The sequence below is a fragment of the Cupressus sempervirens genome, chromosome 3, assembly GCF_028749045.1.
Source record: "Cupressus sempervirens isolate cs-2001-9-10 chromosome 3, ASM2874904v1, whole genome shotgun sequence".
Taxonomy (NCBI): Eukaryota; Viridiplantae; Streptophyta; class Pinopsida; order Cupressales; family Cupressaceae; genus Cupressus; species Cupressus sempervirens.
Window position 1 is genome coordinate 924,674,734 of NC_143120.1, and position 12,562 is coordinate 924,687,295.

The 12,562-nt window shown below is 34.3% G+C and overlaps 1 protein-coding gene across 1 annotated transcript; it reads right to left on the reverse strand.

Annotated features, from left to right (window-relative positions):
• Positions 1–569: 569 nt before the first annotated feature.
• Positions 570–7,265, reverse strand: HSP91 (heat shock protein 91). The gene is made up of 10 exons (XM_089822492.1): positions 7,076–7,265; positions 5,549–6,756; positions 4,960–5,172; positions 4,438–4,533; positions 4,073–4,321; positions 2,935–3,132; positions 1,904–2,050; positions 1,614–1,763; positions 1,347–1,477; positions 570–1,242 (listed from the first exon to the last, which is right to left on the reverse strand). The coding sequence occupies exons 2-10, from the start codon at positions 6,716–6,718 to the stop codon at positions 1,053–1,055; spliced, it is 2,544 nt and encodes an 847-aa protein (XP_089678618.1). The 5' UTR covers positions 6,719–6,756; positions 7,076–7,265; the 3' UTR covers positions 570–1,052.
• Between the last annotated feature and the right edge of the window lie 5,297 nt (positions 7,266–12,562).

Below are 12,562 nucleotides of genomic sequence, written 5' to 3' on the forward strand. Positions count from 1 at the left end.
AATCATTTAAATAACATCCTACAAGGATCAAAACTAATGTTGAGTCAAAAAATATGAACAGTATGATAAGCTTTTGGGCTTCCTGATAGAATTGACAAACAGAGAAAAAAATATTTTAAAAACATCCTTAGAAGGATCAAAACTAAGGTTTAGCTTTAAAAAATTAAAAGTACAACAGGCTTTTGAGCTCCCGATAGGCTTGGCAAACAAGCAAAAAATGTTTTAAAAACATCCTAGAAGGATCAAAACTAAGGTTGAGTGAAAAAATATAAAAAGTACAACAGGCTTTTGGGCTTCTGATAGGACTGGCAAACAAGCAGCACAGTTCAAATAAAATTTTGATAGGATCAAGACTAAGGTTAAGTAAGACAAATAAAATAAACAAGTATGATAGGATTTTAGGCTTTACCAAAATGTGTGCTCATAGTACACATGCAACAGTTACACATACAGCGAATGCATGTAAGAGCATAGAAAGATGAAACGATATCTGGGTCAAGTTGAGAAACATATCCTAACAGGAATTATAATCAAGGAAAATTTGAAGGGTAAAATTTTGCAACAGAAGATTTGTCAAATATCAAAGTTTAATTAATACCCAATATTTAATGCAGTGCTCAAGAAACAAACGTACAAAAGAAGTATGCATAGGTGTTCTATGGGAACATTCCATTGTTCAAAATTTGACCAACCCAACCTAACTGCAACACGAATTCAATGCATTCGGGTAGATGGATGCTCTGAAAATAAATTTCTGAATAAGCAAAAGAACAAATCCTGTCCTTGTATTCAGGATTTACATATTGGTTGGAGGGAATCTGAAGCAACCTATCTTTGCACTCAGAGTTGATGCTGCTAGCTGCTAAAAAATACTTCAAGATCCCAAATCATAGAATAGAGATAAATGTGTCAGATGACATTTTCATATCCTACCATATATCTATCCTCCCCCTTGGAGGCCGTATTGGACTACAAGAGCTACACAACAAAATGCGCATTTAATTTGAATTTATGAAATGAAAATTTGAGTATACACAATTTATAGAGCCGTGTCACTCATTTGCAGGTGCCTGGGTCTGCTCTGTATCCATGGACTCAGAAGGAGGCACTTGGCCTTCTGGCGGGGGAGCATCGTTGCTGGCATTCTCATTTGCCTGGGCTTCAGCAGGTTGTGGAGATGGTGGTGTCTGCTGTGGCTTTGCTGGGGCTGGTCTGGGTTTCGTCATTATAGGTCTACAAAACCTGTTCAAGCAAATTTACTTATCACATTTACATCAATAATAAAAATATATAATATAACATCTGAAAAACACTTAGCAGATGATATACACAAAAAGAGACCATACCGATCCAAGGCCTCAGCTTTTCGTTTCACATCAGAAGCCAAGAAAGCAGGGTTGACATGCTTTGGCAAAAGATCTTGCTGTTGTCTTTTGTCCTTCAGCCATTGTTCAGCATCATTACACTCATTGACAACCTATCATAGCAACATCAAAAAAGCTAATGAAATGATGGACTAAATACAATAAGCAAGAACAACAATATAATATTTACATCAGACTCCCAAACTGTTGAGTATTTACTTGAAATGAGGAAAGATGAAGAAGATTCACCTTCTGCTTTTCAGCAATTTCAATATGGTCAAATTTTGGATCTGCTGAAACAGCAGCATCTCTATAACTAGTGAAACAGTGTTCAAGTTGTCCTATTGCTGGTACTCTCTCCAAATCTTCCTTGTAACGCTCCTCTATTGGATCACCATACTGAATTGTACATTTTATAATAATAATAATCAGTTTCTTGGTTAGTAGCTTCTTTTCGCATTTTACTCCTCTATAGATACATGAAATAACATGACCCACTTCGTGAAAGGATAATGTTAAGAATTAAGACTAGTTATTACCTTCTTTAGATCTTCTAGCTTTGCAACGTATACTCCTTTTGATTCATCCTCTCCTTCATCATATAACCAGTCCTCAACAGTCTGTAGTATTGAGGTCAAATTCTCTCTTTCCTGATCTGTGACAAACTGTTGATATTTTTCATAGAGCTGGTTCATTCACAAAGTATATTGGAATTAGTAATATTATTAAAATATGTATAATAGGTAAACGCACTATTGTTAAACCATCATATGTTCACAAACTATACATTATCACGCATACAATCCTGCAAAAAAATAACATATTCACATACACATATCACCTACCAAAAGAAAACAATTGACACACTTGCACACAACAAATCAAATGATTTGCATCACTTTCAAATTTTACAATTACAAATTAGTTTCCTCTATAAAAGATGAAGTGAGACCAAGACACATCAAGCTTTAACACAAAAAATCCACTTTGTAAATGAACATCTCCCCAAGACACGTTCTTTAACAAGTAAGACAAATCACAAAATCTAAACAGCAAACTTGGTTGAAAACTATGTCACAGGGTTCATCAAATATCATTCTTAGTTATAAATTTTAACAGACCTTTCAATAGATAATAGACACTAGAAAGCATTCTGAGAGGCAAGAATCTTCGATTCATTCACACTGGGAAAAAAAATTTCAACTAGCATAAAAAGGAAACAGACAAAACCAACTTCACATCTATTGAAGCAACAATGCTCTTCTAAAATGCAATCTCCTACATACCAACAGTTCAATCTGAACTGCAACGAAAAAATCATCTAATCATCCCTCATGAAGATTATACAGTAAGTTTCAAGCCTGTGTATATTAGAACTATTCCATTAATATATTCTTTTTTTTCAATTTCAAAGTTATTTTTAATTTCAAAAATAAATAATATACCATTGTAGGAAATGGAAACTTGATAATATTCAGGTATAAAGTTATAAGTTCAAAAAATCCAATTGATAAAACATCGAAATATAAAACAAAATAATAGAAGCAAAATAGCCTCATTGCAATGCTACCTTGTTACGCATATCATAGACATATGCTTCCACTGCATTCTTTTTCTCCTTAGTCTCTTCCATAACTCTGTCCTGCAAAGCCATTTCAAACTCCTTCTCTGCAGCTTTTTGCAATTCTGCCCGTGCCAGCCCACCAAATATCATTTCTGCAAGAGGCAATTCTGTTTTCTTTGTCTTTTTCTTTTTCACCATTTTGACCTGCATATCGAGAGCACCTCATTCTTGCATCAGATGGTTGATAGTTTAAATTGCAAATGATCAATAATAAAATCATATACTTTTCAATGTTAAGAGTTAAATAAAGTGAAGCTCCTAAATACTCATCATCTAAAGGACCATGCTTTCTCCTAATTAAGGGAGAAGAATCTACAAGCCAGTGGCAAATTGCATAAAAGATAGCATACGTATAACAAAGGTCCCTTACCCAACTCTTTATACTACCAAATGCAATGAAAATAGAGGACAATAGAAGTCGGGCAAAACTAGCATAACACATGTGGTCAATGAAACATCTTACTATAAAGTGGGCTTCTTGCTCTCAAGCAACTTACAGCATACAAGAGAAGGATGCTAAACAAAAACAGAATTGAATAAATACTACTCAACCCAAACACATCATTATGTGCTGGTAAATACAGGCACATTAAAATATAATCACATATTTTAAAGTGCAGATTTAGTCCCAGTGTCTAAAACATGAATTTTGAGATGAATTCTCCACTCTATGCATCCTACATCCTTCACAATTTCATAACTAAATTACAAATCCCAGGGTCATAAAAAGAGAACTATCAGTTCTAACAGAGAGAATCGTGACATAAAAAAGGATTCAGTGGTGCCATATTTCCAAATTGTATCATTGTCACCCTCTTTTCTTTAAACTACTGTTTTATGTCAATCAATTGTACAAAAGGAAATCCCAATGTACTTAGCTACAAAAAACATATAACCCAACCGCTTCGAGCAAATTATTCATGATTAAATTCTCCAATATACTATATTTTACAAAGATATGCAATAAAGCCTAGAATGTTAGCTTACGCAAGCTTAAGTTTTCCAAATTACAGCACATCTACTTTCTATAAAATGTAGTACTGTTACCCAATGCTTCAAAAGTACATACTGGAAAAGAACGCACCTTAGCATCAGTCTCCATCTGGGCAGTCTTATCATCCGACTCAGGAACTCCATTCTCTGAAGTTGCTCCTGTAGATGCCTGTTCAGCAGCACTCTTGCCCTCCTGCATGTTAACATCAGCATTTTCATCAACCCCAGAAACACCATTGCTTTGACCATCGTCTGTCTCCATGGCAACAACTTCTTTTTCTTCCTTTGCATTTTCTTGTGCAGGTGTAACAGGAAGTTCCACTTCCTCTTCTTCAATCATCTGCAGAAATGTAAAGGACGCTTGTTACACCCATCAAAAACAATACTTCCAATTTTGTAGATGTATAATTATAAGAAAGTCATGATAAACTTAATGCATAAAGCATTGAAACTCACAGTTGCAGAAGTAACCCAGACAACTCCATTCTTGTCCAATTGCACTTTAACTTTGATCTTGGCCTTTTCACCATTTGGAGTCTGGAACGGACCAATCTGCCAAATATGTGTTCTCTTGAATTTTCAGTATATTGAAAAGTCAATTTTTTGACATACACACCAAATACATCTTGATCCATGATTAGGATAAAAATGTGCCAGTCGCACGACAGAGAATACTCATATCACCATTAAACCTTTACCCATAATTATTCACATAATAAGCAAAATATCAACAGGAAACCTTTACCTTAACGACTAAAAACACCAACAAGACATTATACCCCTTAATATATACCCAAGACATCTCATTACATACCAATTAAATTCATAAGAGAAACAGAAGTTTCCAGGATTACAACAGCATCATAAACTGATTTAGTATTCACCAAATCTATTAAATAATAGAAGACTCATAATTTTTACAATGCTGCAAACTTGCATGAGAATGGTTGCAGCAATCTTGGGCATAAGCAATCATACCGTGTATGAGCTTATACGCTGTACGCGAACATTAGTTGGATCTGCATATAGAACATCAAGCGTAAAGGTCCCCGGCCTGAAAATAGTTACGGCCTTCATACTTGGTACCACATTGCCCTTTGGAAAAACAATAGAGTGTTGCGGACCACAATCTTCTGTCTCATTAGACCCCCTCCAGGATAATGCAATTGAGAAAGGGAAACTTTCTTGTATCTGAAAGAAGAGGCATAACCAAATGAAGTAAAGATAAGATTATTATGTTAATTAGGAAGACAATATCCTCCCATGATTAAAACAGAAGATTTTATTACTCTTGCTAAACATCCTCCAACTGCGATACACAAAACATGTGCAAGTTTGGGCAACTAGCGATTAGGCCAAAACAAAAACCCAATTCTGTGAGATTGCCAAGCCATACAATTACATTTACTAGAGTTAAAAAAATTCAAAGAGATTTGATCCCGGTTGAGGTGTCTTGATGCATTCAAAAAAACTCGTTTCAATAGCCTCTGTCTCGACTGTAGACTCCAGAAAATGTAGTCTTAATTAGGAGGGCAAACAACATAACATGTACAAGACTAAATCATACCTTGAAATCCCGCACTTTAAATGTTGGGCTAAGAATTGCACATTGCAGGGCACAACCTCGAGCAACACACTCGCTAGCATTCATTGTCCTTCTTGGTTCCTTGCCGAAGAACTCTGTCAATATCTTCATTATTGAAGGAACTCGCGAACCAGAACCCACAACCTCGACTGAATGAATTTTATCCGCAGTAATCCCTGCATCAAACAGAGCCCTCTCACAGGGCCCCTTAACGCGCTCAAGAATGGGAAGTGAAAGCTGCTCAAACTCATCTCTTCTGATAAATCCTCTCACATCCTTTTCATCCATTAGGCACTCAATGTTAAGCGGCGCCTCAGGATTGGCACTCAAAACCTTCTTGAGCTTCTCACATGCAGCCCGAAGCCGCTGACTGGCACGAGCATTACTAGGAACATCAATTTGATACTGATTTTTGAAAAGCCCTGCAAAATGCCTGAAAAGCGCCTCATCAAAATCCCTTCCACCTAGAGATCTGTCATAAGCATGAGCTAAGACCTTTAGTTCTCCCTTCTTGAAGGCTGCTACGCATACTTGCATACTGGCGTGTCCAATATCTACAAATACAACATTAAGCGGATCACTTTCAGGCAAATCTGTTTTATAAATACCATAGCCCAGGGCGGTAGCCGTAGTCTCGTGTAACAAACAGAGCGGATTTAGATTCACAATAGAAGCGGCATCTAAAACAGCCCTGCGCTCTAGATCAGTGAAATAAACTGGTATTCCAATACAACAATCTACAACTTCCGTCTTCAAATTATCTTTGGCAATCTGCTTCAGATTTGACAGAATCATGGCAAGGATCTGCGTAGGAGTAAACGCGCGGCTCTCGCCTAAATACCTCACGTGAATCAGAGGTGACCCATCGCTACCCTCCGTAACAGTAAAGGGCAAATTCTGCACGTCCCGCTGCACTTCAGGATCGGAATATAGTTTCCCGATCAGCCGCTTAATCTGGGACACCGTGTTCTTGGGATTCATAAGCGCCGAAGATGCCCCCGCTGTGCCGATAAAACGCTGTTTCTCGCCAAAACAAACAAGAGCAGGAGTCTCCCGCTTGGACTCATCATTCAGCACAACATCAATACCGCGCTGCCTGGCCACGGCCACAATGCAGCTCTCGTTGCCAATATCAAATCCCACAACGCTCATTTTCGCCCCTTGGTGCAGCAAACCCTCAAAACCCTAACCTAAAAAACAAGACAAAGCTTTCATAAATCCACTAAACCCAGACCCCCCAATATCAAAACCCCATCATAAAACAAAACTAGATTCGGAATAACTCCAATATACTGGTACAACACAACAAAAGAATCTGCATAACCGCCAACAAATATATATTTCACCGCACACTTAAACCAACGACATCGCATTAAACAACATACAGCTCATTAATGTCCAAATCAATATCACATTTAACAATAACAGAAACAAATAGTCACAAAAAACCCGAAGTATGAAGATCGAAGGACTTTCAAAACCCTAGATACAAAATCAGGCTGAAAATACCTCAGGGCAACTGGCTCTGCTATCGGCAATCCAGACGCCCTCAACAAGATTTAATCAACTCTTAACAAAATTCAAAATCAGTCGACGATTTGACGTGTTGAAGTAAGTTTCTTTCCGCAATTTACTCGCGGCTCAAGAATTGATCTCTAGACCTCTCCGATATTCCTCTTATGCAATCCAAGCGGGAGCTAATTTTTTCTAGAAAGCTCTGCTTGCTTTAGAGAAAAGGCGGACCAAAAATAAAATACTAAATTAGATTAAAACTCGGAAATAAAAAGAAAAAGGCTTATTCAGCCGGCCCTAAAAGCTTGTTTCCACAGATGTCTAGTAAAATCATGAAAAAAATCGCTAGCGGTCTGCCGTCTGTTAAGTAAGTTAGTTAGGGCAAACTTTTTCTTAATTATTATTATCAAAATGAAGAATTCGGGAAAGTTCTGCCAAATTATATGGTGATTTTTCTGGAACAAGTAAAATGTAATAAATTCTGCACTTTTTTGATCACGTGGGAGGAGATTTTATATCATGGTGGTTTGTGCAGTAGATGGTCGTAATCACACAAAATAAAATAAATTTGCCCGTTTTCTTGGAGCCCCCTAACTTGTTTGTTTTTCCTTCTGCAGCTTTTGGAATGTTAAAGGGCAAACACCCGACAGGTAAACGTAAATTTTTATTATTTTATTTAAAAATGCAAATCTTAAGTTTCTTTTTATTAATTTTGTTTTAAGTGAAAATGTATCTTAAGATTCTTTTAATGGAGTATTATTCCTTATAATAAACAAGAGCTCTTGGGAGAGCTTGAGTCCCTGTCTTTGGAGTATTGACAGCAAGCCTCTTCTCGCCACCCTCATTCTCCCTCATTTGACAGCAAGTCTCATCATCCATGCGAAGAAATCCATTGTTAAGAGCACTCCGCTAGGTCTCCTAGTCGAAGCTCGCAGCAAAACTTGTGTATCGTAATGGCGATGAGGCGGTAAGTCCTTGAATAAATGTTCAAGCCTTTTTTCAGATGGAGCAACCTAGAAACGTCCTGCCACCTCCTAATTTTTGAGTTTTTGACTTACGAAATTCAGAAAAACCCCAACAAATTGCCACATAACCAATGATATAATGAGAATAAATATTTAATAATTAAATTTTAAATCAAACTTTAAAAATTAATAGAGGGGGGGTAAAAAAAAACAACACGAACATTAATGTGGAACGTGCCTTTGTTGAGAATTATAATATATATCAATTTGTTAAAAGGATTAAAATTTCTAAAATTTTGGTAACTTAGATATTTTTTATATTTATATTTATTTCTATATATTATTTATATTTGTATTTAATTGGCAAACTTAAAACGTCTTGAGATATTATTGAAATTGTAGTTGACAAGGACAAAATAACCGTGTTGAGTAAATTGTAGTTCGCTTTCACATTTGAACGTTCAGGAGATTCATTGGGTCTTGAAGTTGCGGCTCAAATTTTTTTTTTTTTGAAGTTGTTCAAATTAATATTTTTATTGGTTGAAGGTCGAGAATCTTTTTGACTAAAAATCAAAGACTCAAAATTCCCACTCTCAATCCCCTAAAATTTTCTTTTTAATTATAAGAATATTCAATTTTTTAAACAATGACATTATTTAAGTAAACATTATAATATAAATCAACTTTTATTAAATTATAACCCATTCAATCTATAATATAAAATGGATCTTTTAAATATTAACCATGAAAAATAGAATCGTGAGTGAATAAATGAATTTTGAATGCAAAGTAAATGTGATGATGTTATGTGCTTTCCATAAGGCAGTTTTAAAAGATAAGATAGACTTACCCGTGAAGTCATTTGTTTCAAAATCTCGAGATCATTCATTTACATTCTTCAATCAAACTCCTTAAAACATCTAACCGTGTGAACGAATATTAGTATTTTGAAGACAAATAATACATAAAATCTTACCTATTTTATATTTATATTATAGAATATATAGATTATAATTTATTATTGTTAGGTTATATAATATTAATAACATATTAGAACTCGGCTATGAAATAATTATACAAATATATTGAATTAAACAAAAACAATTTATCGGAAACTTAGTTTTAGAATATAAAGGCCTTAAAAAATAAATAAATTTAAATTATACAATTATATAATAAAATAAAATTAGCAAATAGAGAGATATCATTGTAAAGAAGTGTCATGTGATTGTATTTACTTTTGACTTTAGAACTTATTTATAATTATAATACTAACAATAATTATAATTATAATCAATTTTTTAAATTTTATCCTTGATATTTCTATTATTTATTTTTTTTATTTTTTATTTTATTTGATTATCTGGTAACAATTAAAATTTTATCATGTATCGTTATTAACGTAACATGGAGGAAGCAATATATCTTTTTAAATGTTTTTGTAAATTCAATTGCATAATATTTTTATATATTTTGGGTACTTCAAAACAATCCAACCAAATATTTGATATCTAAGGGTATCCGCGACAAATTACTGAGAGCCAAATATATCTGTTCAGAAACCATTTTTAAAGATCAAACAACTTGATTATAAGCTGACAGTTCAAATTTCAACGTGATGGAAAATCGAAGCGCGATCAATTTGTATAGTTTATTACGACTAATAAAATGCTATTATGACTACTACATCATTTACACACTTTGACATACCAATTTTTGGCTTGCACTCTCTTTAAAAAAAAATCTTGAATAAGAAAAGAAATTAGAATATTAGTACATATCCGTCCCCCTATATGCTCATCAAAATTAACATAAATTTGGGCATCTCACTGTAGCTCGAGAGAACAAATATATAAATAACTCGAATCTTTTGAACGTAATAATCCCCTTGCTCTCATATTATATCCTTTTCACTTTACCCGTCAAATTGAAAAAAATATTTTACTATAATCCTACCCTAATTCTCCCTATCCCCTTTGTGCTTTAGCATAATTTTTTTTTTACATGTTTAAACTGTCGCCATTGCTGACGTGTTTAAAAACATTTCCAGCCCACAGCTGAATAAATTTGAGCCCAACCCTGAAGATTGAAAGCATTCCGCAATCTAATCTTGTAAGGTCTGTGTACCTAATTGTTCATCAATCCATCTGAACCTTAAAAAATATAGTTTAAGAGCTTTCGAATGACATTAATTTTGTCAAAAATGGAGTTCATTTGGCCTTTCTTTTTTAAATGTACGCGTCATGGCTGAATGGAACGGATAATGTGAAGGAGGAGGAGGAGCTTTTCAACGGCACAATTTATGTCCAAAATGGAGTTCATTTTACGACTGGACTGTGATCGTCGCCGCCTTTGGTGTTATCTGTGGCCTCGCCTCTGCTAAAATCGGCACAGGTTTCGCGATTGGACTGTAGACGTACTCTTCGCTGCTCCCTTCGCTATGGTCTATTGCTACCAGCCAATTGGAATAACTAGCCATATCACTGCCGACCCTTCAATTCGATGCAAGCATTTATTTTGTTCCGAAGCATTCTGAAGACTTCTTTCTGCTCGGACAGCTGGCAGCTTTTTTATTTATGTTCAATATTAATTTTTGGTAAAAGACAAAAACCCCAGGAAAATGCGCTTCGCCAATCAAAAATTTGGAATTTGCAGTTTATAATCACATTTTTTTAATGTCACAGCAAAAACCTTTGAAAATGGTGCACGTTGCGAAGGGAAAATTAAAGGTGGGGGGGGGTAAAAGATTACATTAGTTCCCCGCCTTTTACAAAGGCAGGGACTAACAAGGTCGGTGGATACGAGACAATTTATATGCCCCTCAATCAAGTGTTAAATAGTCTAAAGGACTTATATTTTCATTGAAAACAGGTGCATATAAATTGCACCACCGTAAACAAGAGCTATCCTTTTGTGAAGGTTAGTGGTAGATCCATGTTGAGATTTTTGAGGAATGTGTGAGAACTTCTGAGAAACACACCATACATGCATAATTTAATTAGAGTGTCTATTGTAGTATTTAAGTTATAGTTTATTCCTTCAAATTGTAGTGGTTTCATAGATTTTGTACACTAGCAATTATTGGAAAACTGATATTATAATCAATGTTGCTTATATTAGTAATAGAGAAGTATATATGTACACATGTTTATTTTGTTGTATGCTTGAGTATATTTATTTGAGACGTGTTTCTATGATACAGAACTTTAGAAATGAAGTTTGAACATTTTGAGTTGTTGTTTCTAATAAGCATGAATTATGTTGTTGGTAGTTGAATCTAGCCACAACAAAAAACTTGTTTCAACCTTTTCTTTTTTAATGTCATGTTGGCAATGAAGTTGGTCTTTGACAATGCTTGGATAAAGGACAACAAAAATATTTGTCAAATAGATAATTGAATAAGATGGAGACATCAACACTATGATAGGCTTCCTGATGATATTACTTTCTTGTAGCCTTTTGTAGTGAGCATAAGCGAAAATCAACCTTTCCATGCCAACAAATAATTGTCTTATGTATTTTATCATATTTTCCCAAAAACATTAGTTTAGATTCTTGGAGGAGTTCTTAAAAAAACTCAAAAATACTATTTATGCTAGGACTTAAGTGAACCACAAATCATGATAAACTTATCAAACAAACATCTAATTAAATTTTATTGTGCCTTTAGAAAGGTACAATTAAATAAGTACACCACCAATTTTAATTTCATAGAATTAGCTATCATCTCCAAAGATGTTCAAGAGTATCATGACAAGCACTAATTATAAAAAGTTGAATAAATTTTTTAATTGCATTTATCATGTATCTTTGCAATTTAAAAAAGTATTATTCATTGGGATAAAAAGCAATGATTAATATGTATATTAAATGTCTCGTGCACATTCATAGCAACTTCATCACTTATCAAATGTAATTAAATATTTAATGAGTGTATTTGTATTCTCACAATTCACTTTTATACAACTCATTACATTAAACACTAAAGCAATACATTTGAGGATATGAGCCTATAAGAAATTTGTCTCATTGTGTGCAAAGAGAGGCAAGATTGCATCATGTGTGCCTTTGGTAGAATGAATGCCTCTTAGTCTTTGGTAGAATAGATGTCCCTTAGTCTTTGACTCTTAGTAAAACTAGACTCAAACAAACACTTGTGTTGATAATTGATTAGCTAAATCTATGGGTCTTACGAATCAAGTCTTGTTGAGTGCAAGACCTCAACACTATAAAAGATGATGGCAAGACAATGTCAAATGGGACTTTTCATGCATCGACTCAAAAATTAAATGATGTGAGTAAGCTTAAGTATGCAAACGAAAATAGGACTTAATAAACAACAACTTAGATAATGTACCATAATCATGCTAATAGAATCTTCTCTAATAATCTTGATTGGCCAATAATTGTCTTAATAGGTGAAATGTAGGATAAAGCTTTAATAATTACATTTGAGATTTTTTAAAGAGTTCCTTATAATATTCCAAAATTACCCATTTTTCCAATCTAATATAAGGTG

Bases quoted from the DNA above. Each gene is read 5' to 3' on its own strand.
- HSP91 (XM_089822492.1), bottom strand. From the start codon at position 6,718: ATGAGCGTTGTGGGATTTGATATTGGCAACGAGAGCTGCATTGTGGCC. The intron at 4,322-4,437 runs GTGAGTTTCAAT...ACATTTCTGCAG, and splicing joins TCTGGGTTACTTCTGCAACT to ATGATTGAAGAAGAGGAAGT. The intron at 1,764-1,903 runs GTAATAACTAGT...TGTACAATTCAG, and splicing joins AGCTAGAAGATCTAAAGAAG to TATGGTGATCCAATAGAGGA.